Here is a 23699-nt window from a genome sequence, read left to right on the forward strand (position 1 = left end):
AAGTAATATAAGCCTTTAGAGTAGTAAGAATATATTAAAACTGATGAAAAAATAGGCTTATTTCGATATATCAGATTTAACTTGCTCCGAGACTTAGGAAATACAACATACAAGGGAAGAAATAATATCGATTGAGATTGAAGGAGGAATAAAAAATATTTTTTTATTATTTCCTTAGGCTATCAGCACTCGCAAAATTTCTTGTCGTCGGTTGCATGGGATTGTTGTAAACATCACCCTTAGAACAAGCAAAGCTTGAATCGAATTCGAACTTTTAACTGACATTAGGCGAAATAGTGCTATCAAAATTAATGTGAAACTCCATTATTTACAGATCTGGACCAATCTGGCCTCAACTGATAATTCACGGCAACCTCGTCCCCAGGGTGCTTTTCCCTTCAGAGCGGGAAGATGGAAAAAGCGCCCTGGGGACGAGGTTGAATTCACAGTCGGTCTTGTCACAGTCTATTCCGAATTCGACTTTCCCGTCAAAAGAACTCTCGTTTTTCGTTAATCCTACATGCATATTTCTTCGTCAGGGAGGGATTTCCCCAGAGGTATTTGAAATGACTGATTAAATATCACTTTCTTCTTATCTACAGTTTTGTCACCACGGTGGCCACTAGTTAATCTAGAAGTTGTCTCGTACATTTAATGCTTCCTTAAGATTCTTGATAGCCTTCGTATATATAGACCAGACTGTACTCAGGTTTGAAACGCGGGCTCATTTCCATAACAACGGCAGGTAATGGTCCAGAGACGGGAAAGACGTGAAGGGGGGTGGGGGAAACAAACGTAAAGAAGAAGGTGAAAAAAAGAAAAGTTTAGTTAAGATGATCAAGTTCTGAATTCTCTCTTTGTGTCTGCTTGGTAGTGATTTGCTATTCAGCCTGTACTTAGCAATAGACAAATCGCCCTTATTTTCTATGAGCGATTATAGTTCACCACTAAATTTTCTCCGATTCTGATTGGTTTGAATTTAATCACGTGTCGCGATAGTGTTTATCCGCGGAGGGCACCGCGCATAGTGCCTGTCCGAAAAAATTCCCGATGGATAGTACTCGTCCGTGAAAGTTTTTTTGTAAAAAACCAGACCCACAGACAACTGAAAAATCACTATTAAAATCTATTGCATTTAATGGGTTTCCTGTCTGGTTTTGTTTCGGTTGTTAAATTTCGGCTTTCAAGTCTTTTATCCGAATTGTGAGCTCAAGAAAAAGACTGCACCATACACACTTAATACAGTAACAATTAACCTTCACCCTCATGTATCAAAACATGAAATTATAAAACGGTAGAATAAAATTACAGTGGCAACGGATTCCATTTTTCATGTCCATTTTTAAATTGTTCGTACTGTACAATAATCCATGAGGGACACTGTTCTCTTCCGGTTGTCGCAGAGTACTTCATGTAGTCCAGAACCTCGACCTTTCGTCCTTTCTTTTCGACCTTCGGCAGCAAGGGACTGGACTACAATTCCTGGCCTGACAACCAAAATAAATAACTATATAAACGAGCTTCTCCTGTGAAGTGCTATAACCACTCTCCGCCGAAAATCTTTTCATAAGGTCAAGAACTTGTGGCATGTCCAACCAATGCTCTTTTTTATTCCAAGGCCCAGATCGTACATCACACTGAAGAAAAATGGCATAAATTAAGGGGTAAGTAGGTATTTGAGTGCACAAGCAGGGACTAGGCACTAGTTACTGGATGCGACGCCTTTTAAATTTCTTGATATTTTTGAAGCTAGTAATTTAATTTGTACCCCTTGTCGCACCTTTTTAGCACGTTACTATGCTAACAAGCGGCGTGTCCCAAGGCCATCAGAGTAGCCAATGTTATTTTTTTGTTCAGTTGATCGAGTTTGCATCAAGTTTTCGTATCATAGATCCCGTCCATAATTGTCAGTCCTCTTTTTATTTTAAAAGTAGAAGGTTTTAAATTTAACATGATTTCTCCCTGTAATACAAAGTCGACGCATTTTAAATTACCAAGTTTTCAAGCCTGGCAGAGTGGCGCGCCGCGATCGTCTAGTGGTTAGGACACTGCGTTGTGGCCGCAGTAACCCAGGTTCGAATCCTGGTCCCGGCATTTTGTCTTTTTTTGACGAGTCAACAGGGACCTTGGGGCAGTTTTCAAATGACTGTCGATTATGTATTTGGCGTTTGATTAGCTGTATAGCCGGATGATCAAAAAAGAATTGTGAAACAATTTTGAAAGTAATTATGTTTTTAACCAATTTAGAATCAAAAAAAGCGAAATCATTTGCCGTCAATCGCCCTCTACTGTGTGGAAGAGGATGTCAAAACTGGCAACCTTTGAAACTATCGTCCATAATTATATAATTAAACGAGCTACACTCAGGATATCCTAAAGCTAAAAAGACACTGAGGTAGTTTTTTTAAGTGCCAATTATTTTAGTCGATCGATTTTAGATCAAATTTGTACCCCTCGATTTGTTCCGAATTAGCCACAAAAGTGCTCAAAATCTAACGTCTTCGTATTTAAGCATTGTCTGGTACGTAACGAATTATTTTCCGCTTTCAACCAGCCGTCAGTAGAGTGGCGCGCCGTGATCGTCTAGTGGTTAGGACACTGCGTTGTGGCCGCAGTAACCCAGGTTCGAATCCTGGTCCCGGCAAGTTTATTTATTTTTTTCATTTTCCACTCATTTTTCACGAGTTGACGGATACCAAAATTTGATAGCGATTTTCAGTTGACTGTCGACATATAACATTAATCATACATTTTTTTTGGTTTTGTGTTTGATGAGCTATGTAGATGATTAAAAAAAATTCAGTGCACATCATTTTTAAAATGCGTTTCAACAAAACGGGTAATTTTTGCCAAAACCAATACTAATCGTGATCAAATCAAACGGAAAATGTCGTGTGGCAAAGCATATCAAAATAATTTAAATGTAATCAGGGAAAGCGAAGGTCTCAGGTAGCCGTTCAAGTGATCAAGCAAAAGTGTTTTTAATTGATCGATTTTAGATCAAGTTTTTATTCGTCCCGTACGCGCCCTTTTCTTTCAAAATTGTAATGATTATTTTCATTGTCTCGTCAGCCGTCAGTAGAGTGGCACGCCGTGATCGTCTAGTGGTTAGGACACTGCGTTGTGGCCGCAGTAACCCAGGTTCGAATCCTGGTCCTCGGCTGGCATTGTGTCTTTTTTTTTGACGAGTCAACAGGGACCTTGGTGCGGTTTTATTAAAATGACTGTCGATTACGGTATGTATTTGGCGTTCGATGAGCGGTATAGGTGATTAAAAGATCTGTGAAACAATTTTGAAATATGTTTTAAACTAATTATGGTAGAAAAACCCGAAATCATTCGCCGTCAATCGCTCTAGCTCTACTGTGTAGAAGAGCAAATATATGCCAAAGTAAAACTGGCAACCGTTGAAACTATCGCCCATAATTAAACGAGCTACTCACACAAGATATTCCTTCTTAAACTAGAGATTTAAAATTTACGTCTTATCAAACTGACGCGCAGAAAGTTCCTAAAGCTACAAAGACACTGACAGAGTTAGTTTTTCATGTAATTGGCTATAATTTATTCTAACCGATCGATCTTAGAAGTTTTGTACCCCCTCGGTTTGTTTCGAAGTAGCCAAAAGATTGCTCAAAATCTAACTTGCTCTAATAATATTATTAACGCATTTTCAAGTAAGTAATGAATAATTTTGTTCATCCATCCAGCCGTCAGTAGAGTGGCGCGCCGTGATGGTCTAGTGGTTAGGACACTGCGTTGTGGCCGCAGTAACCCAGGTTCGAATCCTGGTCCCGGCAATTTTTTTTCCTAATTATTTGTCATAGAAAACTGATGTAAAAAATCGTCAACTTGGCGATTGTCTTTTTTCATACTAGATTGCGTAGATTTGTTCAGACGTAATTTGATTAGATTCTATTCTGAGCGTCTCCTTTTTCCATATTTCGTAAAATGCATGGCAAAGTCACTGGCAGAAAGTGCTTCGTTTGTATTTTCTTTGATTAGCAGCCACTGATTAGCTGTAGTGTAATGTTTGGTCTTTTGTTTCGATTTTGTATCTTGTGTACCGGGACACGAGGACAAAACCAAGTAAAGCCTCGTTTTGGATGACCTCTTGAGGTGAAAAATTTGCGCATTGCACCTCGACATTGCATTTCACCCAGTTTTGCCAAATGGATGAATTCAACGTAGTTATACCATGCTATACAAATTAAATACACTGTAGCGAGAGTTCAGTCAAAAACATAGTACGGTGATCGAGTAACTGGAGTAACATACACAATTGTATTAGGTGATGGAAGCAATAAAGTTGAAAATGAAAAGTTTTAATACGAACGACGGCTTCAGTTTAACTTGTATGCACGCTACGAGTCAACTTTGACCCACATCATTACGGTACCTCTCCCTGACCAGAGGTCAAGAAACAAGAGGCTTCAATTTTGTTGTCCGCTTCTCAAGGGGGACAAAGTTAGGTTGTGAGTAAAACTTATTCTTACCAGGACACCTGACGGGAATACATTTTCTTCTTTCTTTAAGTTTTGTCGGACAACTTTCTCCGCCATTTTTCTCGCTTTTTATGATCTTTCTTACTCGAAACTTCTTTCCTCTGTTACACTTTTTGGAGCATGGTGTCCAAGGAGACCATCCTGTTACTATACAATCTAGTGAAAAGAAATTAAGATCAGTACCAAATTCCCCTGTAACCGCTTTCAATATATTTTATATAATTTGCCTTGAGAGAATTTGATTTTCAATTACGATTTTCCGTTTTGAGATAATCTAGTGCGTCCTCCTTAAAGTTAACAATACTGAAACCACCGTAGAGAATTTTAAAAAGCTGACGTTCGAGCGACAGCCCATCGCCGGAGCCAAGAGCTTAGCGACGAAGGGCAAATGCTCAAAATGCTCGAAACGTCAGCTTTTTAAAATTCGCTAATGGTCACTACAGATGTAGCCTCACACGCAGTCGTTCTAAGGGGCGATCGTGTTTCACTCCTCCCCACGTTCGTGATCGCCCCAAAGAACGACTGCGTGGGAGGCTACTACAGATGATGAAAGTTGGAAACTTCATAATATCTGTATGGTGCATAACGATCAGCTGACATCAGTACCACTTTAGCTTCGTGAAAACGATTCTTTCTTCAGAATTCATCACGTACATAAAATATTAATGTGCATGCTATACATCTATTCTTGCCGCTACAGCTATTCCATTTCAGTACTTCCTTGGGGGAAGCTTTGAAACTTGAGTTTCATATGTGGAGATAATTTAAGGAACCATAGCTTGATATAGTACATGTAAAGCGATGCTATGATTATCTTCACTTTCTTTATAGTTTTAGGTGGAATTCAATTATTCATCTTGTGATCCTTCGGTGCTTTTTTGTAGGTAGGTTGTTTGTCTTTTTTGGAGGAAAATTTGCTTTCTCAGCTACACGGCTCCAAAATTTTGTCGAACAAGCTGATTCACATACCCTAGTTAGGGCAATGATATATAATCAAGGAGAAGTCGCTTGCTCGTGGGAAGTAGCTTGCTAGCTTTCCTTATCCAGAACCCGCGGAGAAAAGGAAACGATAGTAAAAAATGTTTTACTTTTACGCAGCTTTACATTGAACGCAATCTTATTGACAGAAATATTTAACAGTTATAAACCTACCATTGGCCTTCTCCAGTGGACATTTTGGAAGCTTGCACCGCCTCCATTTGATAAGAGACTGGGCTTCAGGGCACTGCTTTCCCCCAGGCTCCGCTTTTTGTAGAATTGTACGCGAACGAAATCGTCCGCCTCTACTGCATGTGCCTCGGCACCCGCTCCATGGCGACCAAGGCGACAGCTTACAATTGGTCGGTTTGGGGGTATTAACAGTAGCTTTGACAGTTTCTAAGGGTAATAAAAGACTGTGAGTGAGATAACCTGTTTATCATGATTTACAAGTGATCCACAACTCTTGGCGTAACCAAGGACTAAACTCTTTTACTCCCAGAGTCAAAGCTACCGAACAGTACTTTAATATTAATTTCTTGCTGTAAAAGGTGGTTCTAACTTTTAAGTTAGACTGGGAATGGAGCTTAGTTTGTGACTGTTCCAGTGAAAGCTATTGAGCAGTACTTTCATGTGATGCTGTTTATTATAATGTGCCAGGTGTTTCTAGCGTTCAAGTTTATGGATTAAACCTTTGTGTGCGACCATTGCATTCAAATGAAAACTATTAACTGTATTGAGCTGTATTTTCATGTGGTACTGTTTGCACTTATGTCCAGGATTGAACGCAGGTATTGTTAATGAGTACTTCATGTTTGACTGTGTTATTTGACATTTCCATATTACTTCATATTTGACAAAATTTGGTGTGTTTTGGTGAATTTTTATTAATAAGGACACTTTGTGATGCCTGTCATGAGGAACGTGCATCTCATTAGCGTTCAATCCTGAACATATCTGACTGTTTGCGTTATGAAGTACAAAGTAGCATCGTGGAAGAAACTTAGTGCGTGGGACCATATTCCAACGAAAACTACTAAGCAGGTGCTACTCTCGTGTGGTGGAAGCGTAAGATTGAGATAGTTAAAGACAGTTCACGCCAGTTAGATATTGAACGAAGGGAGACTTTTCTGCCTGCAGAACAAATTCTTATCGCGAAAGGTCATTACGGGGTGCTTAACGCTAAAGACCATGACGTTTCGGGTCTAACCCAATCAAAAGATAGCCCTAAGGTCACGTGTCACCTACCAGAACAATTGGGCTGGATACAGGGTCTGGACTCCAACAGGTGTGGACATGGTATCCCATCGTTCATTGGCTTCTTGGTTATTGCTCGGCCCCTAAGCTGGACACCACGACCACACGTGACAGAACACGGTTTCCATGACGACCAGCGCGACACTTTGCAATGAATTCTTGGAGCTGTATGAAACACAAACCAACAGCGACATAAACATTTCATGTACTTCCGCTTTTATTCCAGTTTTTCTTTTTTCATAATCCGATCATTTTTGGGTTATAGTTTGAGATTGTTTTGCTTGATTGTAACTACATATCAACTTATAATCGAGAACCTAATAAATAGTCCTGTAACAGAAGTACTTCTGTACTGTAACTGACAACCTAATTGTGACGCAAACAGGTTGACTGTTAGGTGATACCGTTTGCTGAAGGTTTTCTCGGGACGATGGTCTGATAGTTGGTGTTCTTAAAACTAACATTTCACTTGATATTTGTTTAAGAATGTCAAATTTCTTCGAAAGCTATCGACCAAAAATTGCTCGACAGAAGCACACTGGCGTTAAAATGAGTTGGCCAGCGATATATCAGCCAATCACGTCCACAGACTCATAATGGACCAAGGACAACTTAGCGAAGAGTTGCACTTCTTCTTAATCTTTCATATATAGCAAGTACTGCAGTAGCTACAATCCAAGACACACTTTTAGTTAGGACACTTATACACCAGGCATATTTTCTTTCCTGTACTTCGTCCCCCCTTTACAATGTTACTTATTGCAATTCTGTTCATGACAACTTGCAAACCAATGTTAACGTTAAGAGGACAAAGGAGGGGCTCAATCATCTGTCCCAAAAATGTGTCTTCTTTCGTAGCTACAGTAAACACTTACGTCTCTCAGGGAATGGAGGGGGTCCCGGTTTTCCGCATTCACCAGAGGTTCGCATCAGCTGCAGTTTAATCTGTCCAAAGGGTCGTGTGACGTCACTACCGTCTTTACTCGGGAATGATCCATGGGAATGTGTGTTTGTGGTAATGTTATGTATCGGCTGTTGGGGCACAGTTCTGGAATTTGCCGACGTGAAGGTTATCCCGTCATCCGTACCTAAACAAATTGACGAATATGATCGGTTAGAGGCTCGAAAGGGTTTAGATATTATTTTGTGATTCTGTTCAGTGCATACAAACTATAAAAAAAAGCGAGCGAGTTTGCTCTGGCTGGTTCGAAAATGCGCCATTTTCTACGACACTGTTAACCAAAAATGAGCAAAAGTTAATTATAAACCTAGGTGGCTTAACAGGCCTGCACTTTACACCGGTTTCCGTTGCATATTGCCACTAGGAATATAGCTACTTCCCTGGATGGGACGCTTGTCCTTCACAAATTACCTCCCAAGCATTTTTGTTAAGTTGCCCTCGCAGTTTGCACCCATTTATACTAGTGGGTGGAGAGAAGTACTACGGATGAAAGTAAAGTGTGTCTCGCACAATAACACAGCCGAGCGCTCAAACTCGGATTGCTCAATCCCGAGTCCAACGCGCATTAGGCCACCGAGTTTAAAATGGCCATACCTTCTATAGGATCTTGTGGGTCTGTGGATGAAACCCTTACCAGCGTGTGGTGCTGTTTATTGTTTATTACTTTGATATATCACGGCTATAAAAAGTCTTAAAAAAGCATTTGATAGGTGATCGTGTGGGGGGTAAACTTTACAAACGAGTAAAAATACGTTAGAATATAAATTTCTCGAACCTCCAGGGGAAACGAAAACTGCTTCGAGAAATTGGGGATAAAACTACAGAGAAGTACTATCCAAGGGAAACGAAAGTTGGTTCGAGAAATTGGGGATAAAACTACAGAGAAGTACTATCCAAAGGGAAACGAAAATTGCTTCGAGAAATTGGGGATAAAACTACAGAGAAGTACTATCCAAAGGGAAACGAAAATTGCTTCGAGAAATTGGGGATAAAACTACAGAGAAGTACTATCCAAAGGGAAACGAAAATTGCTTCGAGAAATTGGGGATAAAACTACAGAGAAGTACTATCCAAAGGGAAATGAAAATTGCTTCGAGAAATTGGGGATAAAACTACAGAGAAGTACTATCCAAAGGGAAACGAAAATTGCTTCGAGAAATTGGGGATAAAACTACAGAGAAGTACTATCCAAGGGAAACGAAAGTTGGTTCGAGAAATTGGGGATAAAACTACAGAGAAGTACTATCCAAAGGGAAACGAAAATTGCTTCGAGAAATTGGGGATAAAACTACAGAGAAGTACTATCCAAAGGGAAACGAAAATTGCTTCGAGAAATTGGGGATAAAACTACAGAGAAGTACTATCCAAAGGGAAATGAAAATTGCTTCGAGAAATTGGGGATAAAACTACAGAGAAGTACTATCCAAGGGAAACGAAAGTTGGTTCAAGAAATTGGGGATAAAACTACAGAGAAGTACTATCCAAGGGAAACGAAAATTGCTTCGAGAAATCGGGAATAAAACTACAGAGAAGTACTATCCAAGGGAAACGAAAATTGCTTCGAGAAATCGGGAATAAAACTACAGAGAAGTACTATCCAAGGGAAACGAAAATTGCTTCGAGAAATCGGGATTCTAGCTACTCAACACGACTCGTTACCTGCATCCCATGGGTAAAGGTCCTTGACTATGGTTCGTTTCCACGTACAATTCCCGTCACACAGGTTAATCCGGTCCGCGCCAACGTTCCAATCAGGACTTGGATAAAGCTTGGCCAGGGCTGACACCAAGTTGCGCCTGCTGTCAGCTTTAAACGTGGTGGAAACTTGGCCTACACCTGTATACAACATTTGAGTCTTGATTATGCTGAGGATATATAAAAAAATATGTTGTATGTTAGTGCATATGTATCGTGAATGGTCGTAATGAGGATTTTCTTATTTACATTATCTATGAGACAAGCGCCAAATTAATACGAATTCTAAAAACATCGGGAAATCAATGAGGGAAAATCAATCGGAAAATCAATCCTAAAAAAATACCTTATTATAGGAAATTAACGCTTGTGTTAATTAAGGTATTTGAAATTAACGCGACTTAAATTAACGCGAATTGAAGGAAAAATTACTTCCCAATAAAGGAAATTAACGCGAAAGAGGGGGTAAAATTTCAAAATGAAGGAAATTAACGCGACGTACACAACTGGAACAAGTTTATTTCAACACTTGCAGGCGAAAAATCTTAAACGCAAACAATGTTCGTGGTACTTTTCCCACTTTGAGCGTTCTTCGCAGTATCAATGATAGTGGCAGATAAAACAATGCTTTTTCCTTGGAGTCAAGAACTTCTGGACTGCAACGAGAAATTGGGGCCAAAATAATGGAAATTAACGTCATGGAAATTAACGCTCCACTAAATTAACGGTGCGGAAATTAACGTTAACTAAATTTCCTATAATAAGGTAAGTGTCCACTTGGTAAAGAGTTGTAAACTTCGACCAAAAAATTAAAGATCAACCACCGTCAAATAATTGCCTCGATTTTATCACTTTAGATAAAAAAAATAAAGTGAAAAAAATATGCCGGGACCAGGATTCGAACCTGGGTTACTGCGGCCACAACGCAGTGTCCTAACCACTAGACGATCGCGGCGTGCCACTCTGCTGACGGCTGGTTGGAACTGAAAAATAATTCCTAATTTTTTGTATGTGGTGCCGGGAGAACTAAAATGTGATCACATTGTAAAAAGAAAACCTACTGACAAGTAAGATAAATGTTTAGTCCTTTGTCAAAACTGGGTGAAAACGTCAACTATCTGATCAAACATTTTAATCGTCTGCTTGAGCGTCATAAGTGATTACTGCAGAAGTACCAGAAGAACGCGCCTGCATTTTGCAATCCCCTCTGCTAGTCCGAGATACTAATTCTCTTTACTCCAAGCCATAAATACGAATTTTTTTAAAAAAAACCGATGGGAAATCAATGAGGGAAGATCAGTCGGATAAATAAATCCTAAAAACTTTTGTCCACTTGGTAGAGAGTTGTACGTAACCTTCGACCAAAAGATTAAAGGTATTACTCTCAACCACCGTCAGATTGGAGCCTCAGTTTTATCAATTTTAGATAAAAAAGTAAAGTTAAACAAATGCCGAGACCAGGATTCGAACCTGGGTTACTGCGGCCACAACGCAGTGTCCTAACCACTAGACGATCGCGGCGCGCCACTCCACTGATGGCTGGTTGGAGCTAAAAATTAATTCCTTATGAAGAGAGAACTAAAATGTGACCATATTGTAAAAAGAAAACCTGCTGACATATAAGATTAATGTTTAGTCAGTGTCAAACCTTCAACTAACTGTTCAAACACTTTGATTAACAGCCGTATATGAGCTTAAGCGTCATAAGTGATTACTGCAAAAGTACCAGAAGAGCGCGCCTGCTTTTTGCAATCTCCTCTGCAAGTCCGAAAAACTAATTCTCTTTACGCCCCTTCATAAATTTCTTTAAGTATTTTCCCCAAACAGGTTTGTTACGGCAAGACAGTTGACAAATTTCTTTATGCTCGACAAAGAAAAAAAGAAAAAACTTAGAGTCAAAAAATGCCGGGACCAGGATTCGAACCTGGGTTACTGCGGCCACAACGCAGTGTCCTAACCACTAGACGATCGCGGCGTGCCACTCTACTGATGGCTATTGCAAAATGAAATTAATCACAAGTTTGAACGAGAAAGGGGGCATGCAATTGAAGGACAGATCAAAACTTAATCAAAAATCGATCATTTAAAAACACAATGACTGGTCACCTGAAGGGGCTTCCTAAGAACGTCGCTTTCTCTAATTACCTTTTAATTTTTTTGATATACTTTAATTGCTACAATACCTTTTTCGTTTGATTTCATCAGGATTGGTTTCAGTTTTGCCAATGATCACCCCGGTAGTTGAAAACGCATTTTGAAAATTTCACAGATGAAAAAAAAAGGTTCGAATCCTGACGGGACGCAGATTATCTCCTTGTCACAATCACGTGACGAAAAAAAAAAAATCGGCGACTTTCCCCCGCCCCCATTAACTGCCTCTGGGTCACCGAGGATGCAGCTCACGAAACACATATTTATCTTATTTTATTTTCACACCAAACAAAACAAAATGCATGATAATTGTATGATGTCAACAGTCAATTGAAAATCGCTTTAAAATTGTGTTCTCCCTCAGCTAGTGAAAAATGAGCGGAAAATGAAAAAATGCCGGGACCAGGATTCGAACCTGGGTTACTGCGTCCACAACGCAGTGTCCTAACCACTAGACGATCACGGCGCGCCACTCTGCGGATGGCTTGTTGAAGGTCGAAAATAATTCTCTTTCTTTTCTACAACGCATTTTGGGTGTTTCAAGAGGTCCTAGCCATGCTAGCCAAAATTTAGGTAATAACTTGAAAAACGTTACGAAAGAAGATTAAACGCAATCCATTTTATTTTTCAAGATTGGCAATCTATTTACATGTACCTCAGTTGATATTTTCCATACTCTTAAAAAAAAAATAACGCGGAGCCAAAAAAAATGCCGGGACCAGGATTCGAACCTGGGTTACTGCGGCCACAACGCAGTGTCCTAACCACTAGACGATCACGGCGTGCCACTCTACTGACGGCTGTTCAAAAGTAGAAAGTTATTCCTTATTATTTTAACAATGCATTCTAGATGTAAATCACTTTGCCTAATATCAAGTTGCATTTTTCGACTTTTACCTGAAGACGTTCTCCCCCTGATTTCTCATCTCTTTCTCCAGAGTCTCAACAGCTCCCCATTCACTGACAGAAGTGATTCCGGGGGAGGCCATTCCTCCGTATTGCCATACGATATAATCCTTGCTGTGTGAGGAACCGATCAATCGGGACCAGCGAGCCATTCGTCCAGGAAAATGTCGCGGATATGTAGCCTTTGACCATTTACCTACCAAAACAATCTGTTAGTATGTCGGTTGTTTTCAATGTCAGAATAAGAGAACTCGTTTGAAGATTATTCGGGAAGGGAGCAGTTCGTTTAGCATTATTTCAACTGAAGAGCTCCCAACTCATTCAGACAGTAATTCTGAATTACCCGGATAAAGTTTGTTATTTTATTTTTACCAAGTTAAAGTATGTTAACACTGTCGTGAATTTTGCAGATAATATTCGCTTTGCTTTTTAGTTTGTTGTACTCAAAACAGGTCCGAAGAAACGCCAGTAACTCGCTTTTTTCAATTAGGCGCAAAAAGACCAAATTAACCAATCGTGATTAAGCTAACGGCACTTTCCCGCGCTTTCCACGAGTTACACGTCGCCCTTTGCATGCGTTCTGATTGGTTCATTGCGCCATTTACGGCTGCACGTAGACTCTATTTTCCCGCGCTTTCGGCGAGTTCACATCCTTACTTTGAATTCTGATTGGTTTAATCATTTGTCCATCATTCGCGACAGAAGTATTAAAGTGGTTCTTTAGTTCAATGTCTTATCAAAATCATCATCATTAGCTTTAGCCAAATTTCAGTGGTCAAAAACAATTCAGAACTGACGAAGCAAACAAAACCGTAGTAACTGTAGTATTGTTAAACGGAAATGAAGCTATGGATCCTTATACAGTTAAAACTTCACGAGTCTGTGCAAGTCTCCTTCATTAATCGCCCAACCAGAAGTGCGAAACAGAACGCACGGGGAAAAAGTGCACGCGCAGCCGTTTAATATTTTTTAATCGCGTTTCTCGCGTGTTCCGATGATGAATAACTGATACCAGTGAGGGCTAGCCCCAGTTAGAATTAACATTGATGTTTACCGATGAAGGTGATGTCGTAGGTTGCTCCTCCACAAGCACAGCATGTGTATTGGTCATCTTGATCTGAAGATGTCGGTTGATCTAAAAATACAAAATATTGTACATATTTTTGTAAAGAACCTTTGAATTAAATGCTATAAAGTTAACAACTCGACCACATTTTCCCACGGTTTACACTCTTTTTAACCGTAGAAATGACGTCATAAAATGCTCAAACCTCAAGTGGAACAACGATCCGTTAGGTGAGTGGTTCCAATGCAAAGTTCTCGACTGACATTTTACTCACCTGTTCTTTGAAAAAATTTTTTTGGCAATTTCTTAAGTTTTTGGATCTAAGCCTTACGTTGCGTTACAGGTGACGTCATTTTCATGGTCAATACCATAACTTTCGATCAATGAGCGCGCGAGAACTCTCTCAGTTATTGTGTAATACACTTCCATAAAGAGAGAGATGGATTTAAAATTGTTTTCTTCACAGAAGTTGCTAACTGATGTTTGTCGACTTTAAATTTAACAGAATGAAAGCAAAATTTAGAGCTTATTGGAGCCCAATGTTAAATTTTAGACCATTCGTCTGTTGCTTATTTTCATTTTGTTAAAGTGTACCAAAACAGTTGCGAAGACAATATTCTCCGCACCAAATTGATTGAATAGCTAAGAGGTTCCCAATAGTGATCAAGTGTCTGCTTTGGTTTTGCGTGTGCTCAGTTCGATCTAGGACTGGTTAAAAAAATTTCGTGCTATATTTTTAACCAATCAGGGAGGAGCATAACCAAAGCCATTTGTGTTTCCCGCGCTTAGCGCTGGTTGCATGTGTTTGCTCAATTCTGATTACTAAGCTTCTTAAAATTTTTAGCTTTTGTTGTTATTGGGCCAGTGCCATCATACTTCGGTTTTCATTCTTACTACGAGAATGATTATAAATCGCTCTATTGTCAGACATATCCTATATCAGACCTTACCGTACCCAAATTCGCAAGTAGCCAATCAGAAGCGCGATCTACTGTCCTGATATCCCACGATATCAAGTCACTGACCTGATATGCCACCATATCACGGTCACTTTGAATTAAAGTAGTGTTTCTGTACGATGAATTGAAAAGAGGTTTTACCAATAACAGAACTTCGTAATTTAAATTTAGCTGGTGTTTACCGGTCGTAAAATGAGAAAAACTTTCCCGCCAAAACTAAACTTGAGCCGGCTCGCCAATTGCACGATGTTTGCCGACGAGTACTGAAACATTCACACTAGCCTGCGTAGCAGGCGTCTGTGTAGTTTTTAGCGCGCGTAAAAGAGTGCGCGATCGCGAGAAGGCCGCGCGAGGAAACTTCTCGCTTTTTTCCTCGCGTGGTCCTCTCGCGCCTTTCGCGTTTCTCCCATTCGCGCGCTAGAAACTAACGACGCCTGCCACGCAGGCTACATTCACACTGAAACAATGGAGTCGGAGTTTCCAAATTTTTCGCTAAATTTGGATTTTGAAAATTTAGGGAATGAAACTCCAAACAAACGAGTAAAAACATATAAGAAGAGGACTTGATAAAAGTGTTGAAGACCAAAAAAGTATCAATACAAGCAGGTCAACACATTTTGTACTACGTGTCTTGCAAGCATGGCTTCAACAGATCGAATAATATCACCGGATTTTTGGCTGAATTTGGGTACGGTAAATACCTAATAGTACCTTTTTGGTACGCTTCGGCGGCATATCAGGCTCGTTTGGTCTCGCCATGGGTATTTTGGCTCGACTGCGTCTCGCCAAAATACGAACCATGGCTCGACCAAACTCGCCTGATATGCCGCCGAAGCGTACCAAAAAGGTACGATTAGGTATAAATATCACCATCAAAAACGAACTACTTTTTTAGTTTTTTATAAACTATTTTGGGAGATTAAAAGTGTATTTAAGGTGCCAAGGACACACTTATACGCTCTTACCACAAACCTACCAATATTTTAACATAAAACTTGCAAAATATCCGCTTATGATGAACATCACCTTCGAGCGAAGAAAAAGAGTTTTTTTTTTCGTGTCAGCCTCCCGCCAGCGATCTTGTTTCTGTTACTGTGAAACAATTTGAGACATGCACATTGTAACAAAATCGGCATTTAGGGGTTTCCGCAAATGAATTGAACATACATCGCTGAATGTTAAATAACTGTGTAGCAATCATCAATGCCATCAATCATGGCGTGAACGTTTTAGAAACGGTTATATTTGCCAGTCTGTTGAATCTTAACACGCGAACAAATTACATGGTTATTATAAAAAACATTATCCGAAAAGCTTTGTAGCTACAGGCAATACACGAGTACGGTATAGAGAAAAACCAAGGTTACCTGGACTGACAAACGCAAACGCACAAGAAAACAACAACAACAGCAACAACAACAACAACAACTGGGAAATTTAATTCTAGGAAACTGTTTGAGCTGAATTGAGAAAATTGCCAAACAGTCTTTAGTCTTCTTTGGGTGGGTGATCAAGGACAACAAGAGGGAAACAAATGAGTAAACAGAAAAACTATAAAGCAGCCAGCTTAGTTGATACAGAACTTGTTCCATACTCTTTGGCGTATGTTAATAAATCTTTTAAGATTTAAAAGGATCGTGGCTTCTCCATTTCTCTTTTTTTCGTTCTTTCGCCGACGGGGCTATTTAAGTAAAAAGCAAACAAAACGAAGGATAACAGAAAACGTCAGGAAAGAAAATTAATGAGAAGACAGGCAGACACATAGAAAACAAAAACGCACCATGGGTACAATATTGAATCTTTTCAACAATGTAAGACACATTAATCGTATTTAAGTGGACAGGAGCTTACTCATGTTTTACTGTCGTCGGGATTCAAGTTTTACAACCGAAAAATGTGTTAATATGTTTGTTTCTCTCAAAAAACCCCAAGAAAAACCATTTTGCGCTTAGCATCTTACCGAGACAGAAACCAAACAAATTAGAAATTTGCAGCATAAAAGACCCCCGCTAAAGAAACAAATAAAGCCTTTTGATGCAAAACAGGTCGAAACAAGTTTAGTTTACAAACTTCGGTCGCTTGGGTCTTCCCATCACAGCGAGAAAAACAGGACTCAAACTTAATCCCTGGACGACTTGGCACAAAGACAGAAAAAAGAGCGTTTTAAAGAACTAAAGCGAGATGCCGGAAAATGTTCACTTACTTTTTTGTCTGCGGTAGGTGGAGCCGATACTCAAAGAAACCCGAAAGGCGGAATGCACTTCAATGTATTGGACCAGAAATCTTACACCGTTTCAAAGCTCGCCCGCCGATGTTAAAATGCCGACCCTGTTGTATCGTGTTCCCTATTCCTGCATCGCTAGAGAGATGAAATGTGTGCATATTTGTTGTCCTAAGCTATCGTCGTCATTCGCCCCAATCACAAGGCAATACTCGGAATTTTATAAAGCGATATAGCGTTCAAGCAACAAAAGTAACATGTACTCAGTTGGCTGGCCTCAGATAAGCTGGGATAATCGGGGTGGTATTCAAGTGCTAAATGTTGGAGCTTAAAAAACAATTCGAAGGATATTTTTCAGAAAATTGGTAATCCCGCGTCGAATTGCCATGTTGTGATGCTTTTGTACGGTATTAGAGATTACTCTAGACGCGTAAGCCCAAAAGCTTTACCACCGACATGGCGTTATGTTAAAATCATCTTGGGTTTTGTAGGGTCACGGAATTTCACAAAAAAAATGGAAGGTTGACGTAATTCCGCACGCGAGCTTTGGTCAACATCACGTTGTAAACTATGAGTGTAATTGTTTCGTGTTGAAATTCGCCTCAAGGCGATTTACCCCCCTGAAACCAGATGGGGTACAGTTGATCTGACATGGACGGATATCGGAGTTTCGACTGGCACAAATGGCGAAATAAATTATCCAGATCTGTTGTTTGTGTTATTCATGAGTGAAGTTCCTTTGCGCCAAATGAAACCAATAGCATATTTTTGAGAATTCGATCTGTTTCGCTGCCTACCTGTTATTACTGGTCATTCGCAACCGTCTTGATAGCGTACTGCGGTGATTGTAGTTTTCGTTTGAGGTCCGTTTTAAATGCCACGCGTTTCGCGCTTGATAGGACAAGGGTTTTTTAAAGCACTTAACAAAGACTTTGCAAACGAGCGATCATTTAAAGCTCATCACCGATAACCACGTCTAACCGCACGCTTGCTTACAAAAGGAAGAAGAATCGGGCTTAATATATCACAGCAAAAACAACAACCGATGACAGATAACAGCGTGTTGTAAAGGTTTTTTGGTCGAAATTCCCCACGAAATATTTTTAGCCTTTGAACCTTTTCAATCCTTTAAGTTCTTCGACAGCCAATTTTTTTTTGCTCTCAAAATAATTTGCGCAATCCTAATAAAAAAAAAAACTGAATAATCCCTCGCCTTTGGAAACAATGAAAAGCATGACCCATGAACTTATTGTAACTGTCTTCCGCTTCAGAAAGCAATTCGTGGGCATAGCTTTCGCATCTGAAGTGTGTTTTTACTGTGACTTGTTGCTATCCAGAAAGTTCTTCTCTGTTGATACTCAGATATTTTCAAATTCAGCTAACAGAGTGTGCAGTTCCTGGTGCACCGATCAAGCTTTGAATAGATTTGACATTTTAATAGCTACTTCCCTGTGTACTGTCTACGATTTTTTGGAGTCTGTGAATCTGAGAGGACTGAATAGAATGCCCTATGTGATTGTGTGTGGTAATTTACAGATAATACAGTTTTTGACGGAGTTCATTTGGATAGCACAATGAATGCGCGCGATATAACATTCACTAATGTAACACCGTTCACAATGACGTGAAAATCCAGTTAGACATTAATACTCACAAACGAATAAAACGTCATACAACTTACCAGAGACGCTGGATTGCTTCTGAGAAACTGACGAGCATCTCCCATCGCTACAATGAGACCCTGCGACGCGAAGACCCGCGTAGATTTCAATGCAGAGGACAAAAATCGCAGAGAGCCTCATACCTTTAGCAGACTACTGTATGAAGTCCCAGGGGAAGTGACAGAGTATTTGAGCTTGAGATCAGTTCACTGATGCTGTGCAGTGTACTTGGCGGTATGCTGAGAAGTTCACTGCGCGAACCTTGTTCCTCCTAAGCTATCTGTGCCCAGATATGTATGACCTTCTTATTGACCAAGCGTAACTGTTTTTATAACACATTGACGGAAATTTGAGTAATTGCTTGGGTACATACCGGAAGGTGCTATTTATACCCAATACACACTTTGCCTTTAGCATCGACTTTCGTCGCATTCCTCTTAGCTCAGTGCGGCGTCAATTTGCGAGCTCGTATTGAAAGACCGGCAAACTTGAAAAAGAATAATATCACCAAGCAATAAATAACTAAAAAGGGCCTTAATGCCATTTCAACACGTAGAACACTTGACCGGAAGTGAGGTTGCGTTCTTTGGTTAAACAGTAGGGAGCAGGTTTTAAAATCTCGAGCAACAAAAGTTCCTTTGCGTAAATATTTTTACTAAAATACGAATATGCTTTGCGCGCACGTACCTACACTTGTAAGTGGAGTGACGTAGTTCAACAGAAAATAACTGGAATTTTTGCGCTAGCAAAAGTTACAGAATTTATACAAGTCGCGATTTAAAGTCATTGGTATTCCAGCCATCCCATTTTAGAATTCTTTATATAATTGATCTCGTTTAGTGATTAAGTGCGCGTATACAAGAGATGGGAAGATAGGAAGATGTTATTTGAATTCTTCGTGGTAAGATAAAAGTGATTTTCGACCGATACTAACGAAGCTCATGTTTGAGTGCTAAAGATCTGATGAAAGATGCGATACTAAGTGAGGCAAAGTAATCGTAAAGATATACTATAGCCTGCAGAACAGGCGGTTCTGATTTATCACCGTTAGTGGAAGACGCACAGATATACAGTGTGATTTTCAGTGTTTCTTTTTCTTATGTATAAACGAACATTCAAGAAGAAAAGACACTATTTATAAAGAGTAAAAACGGCTGTTTCTCTAGCTAAGTGGTCAGGTTGATTTTTTTGCATTTCTACGGTGGAATGTCAAAGTTAGTATAATTTTTTTAACGACATTTTTACTACTCAGGCTACACATTTCAGACCATCTTGTCCGCAGTGCTTGTTTATTACAACTACAATTCAATTTTTAGAATATATTTTTTCGTATCAGGTCCTGCCCATCGGACAGAAAAAGTTCAAACATTTACTACGGTATTCCATTTACACAGACACGTGAAAGCGGTGGTTAAGTTTAAAACAACTTCTCTTCTTACCGAATCATAACAAAACAAAGAACAAAGGCAGTTTTTTAAATTCCTTCCTACGCTGTTAATTCGAGCTCAATACATAAAAGAAGACTCTAGTCTTGATACTCGTTGGTTACAACTCGACCACAAATCCGGAAATGGGACAAGGTAGTCGAATCCTCTGGGGGGCTATTTACGTCTTTGCCTAATTAAATGTAGCGCTAATTAGCACCGGAAATGACTTAACTGATTTTATATTACGTGGTAAGAGCAAGGGTTCGGTTGGTGCGAAAAGCAGTGAAATGGCAGCATTTTTATTTGGTTAAGAAAGCGAGTTGAGTGTTGTAAACATGCTTTGGCCTTTCGGCCTCTTAACTGAACGAGTGTGTGGGCGTTTTCTCTGCCTGCCGAACGATTTGTTTCGGAAATCAGTTAAAAATTTAGAGTTCCTAAAATTCCTCTGGATAATAGCGATGCATGGAATTAATTTTTTGTGATTTCACTTTTCTTTTTGTAGTATCATTTGAGATTAGAAATTCGTACAAATTAACTAAATGAAGACGTGATAGAATAGTTTTAATTTGCCAGTTGTTTATACACCAAATATCGAAATACAACGTTATAACTTGTCCAAGCATAACCTACATACAGTTGTAAGCTCCTTAAGACCTCTCGTCAACTTCGAAGGTTTCAATTCGTCAAAACGGCAGTCCGGTCAGACGATACAAATATTATCGATGTTGCCACGGCTGTAATTCAGGCGGTACTTCTAGACGTCTCGAGTAGTTTTGCGTCCTTGCCATAGTTTCGTCCTGAAACCACACAGGTTTCAGGTCAGAACGAATGGAATGAACGGTTATAAATGTGAAGTTTAAGAGAGAGACTCCGTATAACAGAGTAAAATGCGATTTGCAGCCGGCAAGCTAAGAAGTATCACTAGGCTCAAAAGATGTTCATTATAAAACAAAGTTAAATAAACAGTATTTGATTAGCAGCCGGATTCCTCTCCAGCCACTGGACTTAAGAAGTGTTTGTTTTCCTGAGGAGCCTAAAACCGCAGAATAATCCTTAGAGAGGAAATTGCACCCACAATCTTATGCACCCTCCCCCTCGCCCTTTGAGTGACCTGATCAATATAATCGTATGTAACCTTGAGAGTGACTTGTGTTGTCAGTTCACATCGTGCGCGCCCAAATTCCGTGATTCGGCAAAAAGGGATCAACCAAATGAGCGGGGAATTAAAAAAGCGGTTGCCGGCCACGACACCAACTTTCCTTCTCACCGATTATTATCTTATTACATCTTCTAATCTGTAACACGTACAAAACAAACGCATAGACACTTGAAAAAGATGACCGAACACGAAAACATTGATATATTTGTAGCGGATATCCTACTCCATAACCTCCGCATAGATGTCCTACTCGGTGATTATAACTTCGTTATGTGGTCACACACACTGTGGTCGCCTTTCTTGAGACCTCACAAGAAAGAACTTTGTCCCTGGTTACTGTTTCTGCGTTGTTGTCATGTATTGGCACCAGCCAAGTGAGTGTTGGCAAACTTGATCAGCAATTTAAACGTAATCGCGGTAAATAGCTTTTTAGAGATTAATCCGAGATTAGCGTTGGGCGCGAGGTTTCACCGCAAACTCCGCAAAACCCCAGCTTGGCCCCGGTTAATCGAATACAAAACCGATTTGCGCTAATCCAGCGAGAATTAGAAATTGACTCCGGCCAACATTATTTTAATCCAACCACTTCACGCATTTTTGACTCCCAATTAATAGTTACAAGACACAACTTGAGATTAGCTATAAGTCAATATAACGAAGCAAACGAGCGATAAAAAACGAAACAATGTCTCAATGACTGATAAGTTATAAAACTGATATGATTGTTGAGGCTAATCTCATATATCGCATGCTTGGAGGACATGCGTGCAATACTGCGGGATTGAACAGTTCTAAATAAACTGGAACAGTAATCAGCTTTCGCTAACCTTGTAACAATGTGACAACTCTGTAATCAGCTTGAATCAGCACTATTCTAAGCTGAAAGGCAATTAATTTTAAGGTTGCTATTTTTGGTACTCATTTTATTGGATGTTTCAAGCAAAGCGAACTGATCCAATTTTTGGCCGCCGCTGGCTCGAGGAGTCAAACTTGCCCAATACGTGCATTTACATATTTGCTGGATTGTTCTTTGGTCGCGGATTTAGATTAGAAAAAAATGCCAAAAGAGGGGCAGCCGTGGCGCGGCTCGTTGGTGCTGGGCAGGGCTCGGTTCTGAGCCGGAGGTCCGGCCATAGTCCGATGCCTTCTTCATCTCTGATCTCTGATTAAGTGGAGGGGAGGGAGTAAAAAAAAACCGAGAAGCCCGCCAGCCGGTTTCCTGGGAGACCAATTCAAAACTGAAGATCTTTACTGACACTTTGTTGGATTCGGGGTTGAAATTCTTTTCAAGAGCCTTCTGGGTGGTTTAGCACAGTTTGCATGTTGTGAGCATCGAGAGCTCAATTTACCGTATCAAAAGTTGTTGTTTTTTGTTTATAACTAGTAAAGAGTCTGTCTCCTGTTTATTCTCAGTTTTGTGTTAAGTATAAAGCCGGATTTCCTTATTCTATTTTAACGTTTAATAAATGCGCCAGTGGCCTCGTGTTTTTCCATCATTATGACCTTATACAGAAGTGCACTGTAGAGGACATGTACACATTTGTGGGTGGCTTATTTTCTTATACATGCAGACAGGAAATCTAATTTATCTGTTTTTCGTGTATTTGTGATTCCCAACGAATAAAGCGTTCATCTAGTTAAAAATAGGAGTTTTATCACGGTCTGCGGGTCGTCTATCGTCGACTTGTTGAACAGGGAGTTGACACCGACACATGCATAGGAGCTGCCATACAGTACCCGTTTGTTGCCGAGAGATTTTTGTGGTGAAAACGGAATTTTTAACAGACTGAAAGAAACTGATCAAAGGTCGATTGAAACAAATTGAGCCATCTTAAGAAATGTTAAAGAGCTGAATTGTTTCCTTCTCTCAAGTGCAAAAGCAAGGAGATCGTACATGTACACGGCCTACACATTGTCCGACCATGCGAAACACTTCGGCCCTCGGTCGGCTAAAAATGGAGCAAAGATTTTGTCTGTGTAGCGACCATAACAACTGTAGCTAAACTGAGCCATGCATCCTAAAAAGTTTGGTAGAGCTGAATTGTTTCCTTCTCTCAAGTGCAAAAGCAAGGAGATCCTACTCACAATCTGACCATGCGAAACACTTCAGCTCCCGGCCGGCAAAAAATGCAGCAAACGTTCTGTTAGTGTCTCGACCATAAGAGTCCCAAGCTCATCAAAAGTGTGGTCTTCTTGTAGAATATCGCTTACTCTTTTCGTTTCTTTATTCTTGTGGTCTGAGTTCTTGTCAAGTTGGCAACGGATGAATAAAAAAACTGTAAGTTTATAAAGCTTGAATGCAGATATTGATGTGTTCAAGAATTAAGCCCTCTATTTATGTACTAGTGGTCGACACTAGCCTGCAAGGGAAGGAAGCCAGGATTCGTTTTGCATTTGATTGTTGTCGCACAGCATAAGTATGAAAACCGGCAAGAAAAACATAACGAAAGCCCTTATGTCAGCAACATACAGAAAGTAGACTTTGATCATGAAAAGTAAACTAAATGGTCAATTGAGACGTTCCTTCTTAGTAGTTTCTGGAGTTGGAACAGAAACTGATACTACTTTGGGCCCTTGGCTGTGTACAGATGTATTATGATGTGAGGAACTTGAGTGATCGTGTCATGTATCAGGGCTGGGGTCGGCATTGATGAATGCAAAGACTTCCAAATTTTTAAAGAAACTCGAAAACAAAAAATAGTAAGTCTATATAAATAGCAGAACACAAAATTTGAGTCGGACTTGCTTTCCCA

The 23699-nt window shown here is 39.9% G+C and overlaps 1 protein-coding gene and 8 non-coding genes across 9 annotated transcripts; 3 read left to right on the top strand and 6 right to left on the bottom strand.

Annotated features, from left to right (window-relative positions):
- Positions 1 to 1113: 1113 nt before the first annotated feature.
- Positions 1114 to 18822, bottom strand: LOC144644246 (spondin-2-like). The gene is made up of 9 exons (XM_078503696.1): positions 18381 to 18822; positions 13508 to 13588; positions 12445 to 12649; positions 9361 to 9566; positions 7616 to 7828; positions 6732 to 6905; positions 5658 to 5882; positions 4497 to 4661; positions 1114 to 1637 (listed from the first exon to the last, which is right to left on the bottom strand). Exons 1-9 carry the CDS (start codon positions 18499 to 18501, stop codon positions 1633 to 1635), a joined length of 1395 nt encoding a protein of 464 aa, XP_078359822.1. The 5' UTR covers positions 18502 to 18822; the 3' UTR covers positions 1114 to 1632.
- Positions 2023 to 2094, top strand: Trnah-gug (transfer RNA histidin (anticodon GUG)). The gene has a single exon. It is a non-coding gene; the product is annotated as a tRNA-His (tRNA).
- On the top strand, positions 2573 to 2644 carry Trnah-gug (transfer RNA histidin (anticodon GUG)). The gene has a single exon. It is a non-coding gene; the product is annotated as a tRNA-His (tRNA).
- Trnah-gug (transfer RNA histidin (anticodon GUG)) lies at positions 3729 to 3800 on the top strand. The gene has a single exon. It is a non-coding gene; the product is annotated as a tRNA-His (tRNA).
- Trnah-gug (transfer RNA histidin (anticodon GUG)) lies at positions 10280 to 10351 on the bottom strand. Its single transcript has one exon. It is a non-coding gene; the product is annotated as a tRNA-His (tRNA).
- Positions 10846 to 10917, bottom strand: Trnah-gug (transfer RNA histidin (anticodon GUG)). The gene has a single exon. It is a non-coding gene; the product is annotated as a tRNA-His (tRNA).
- Positions 11300 to 11371, bottom strand: Trnah-gug (transfer RNA histidin (anticodon GUG)). Its single transcript has one exon. It is a non-coding gene; the product is annotated as a tRNA-His (tRNA).
- Positions 11942 to 12013, bottom strand: Trnah-gug (transfer RNA histidin (anticodon GUG)). Its single transcript has one exon. It is a non-coding gene; the product is annotated as a tRNA-His (tRNA).
- Positions 12258 to 12329, bottom strand: Trnah-gug (transfer RNA histidin (anticodon GUG)). Its single transcript has one exon. It is a non-coding gene; the product is annotated as a tRNA-His (tRNA).
- Positions 18823 to 23699: the final 4877 nt, after the last annotated feature.

The sequence above is a fragment of the Oculina patagonica genome, chromosome 2 (assembly GCF_052425735.1).
Source record: "Oculina patagonica isolate OP01 chromosome 2, crgOcupat, whole genome shotgun sequence".
NCBI classification, from domain to species: domain Eukaryota; kingdom Metazoa; phylum Cnidaria; class Anthozoa; order Scleractinia; family Oculinidae; genus Oculina; species Oculina patagonica.

Bases quoted from the DNA above. Each gene is read 5' to 3' on its own strand.
- LOC144644246 (XM_078503696.1), bottom strand. From the start codon at position 18,501: ATGAGGCTCTCTGCGATTTTTGTCCTCTGCATTGAAATCTACGCGGGT. The intron at 9,567-12,444 runs GTAAAAGTCGAA...ATATATCCTCAG, and splicing joins CAGGGGGAGAACGTCTTCAG to CATAATCAAGACTCAAATGT. The intron at 5,883-6,731 runs GTAGGTGACACG...TATTACCCTTAG, and splicing joins TATCCAGCCCAATTGTTCTG to AAACTGTCAAAGCTACTGTT.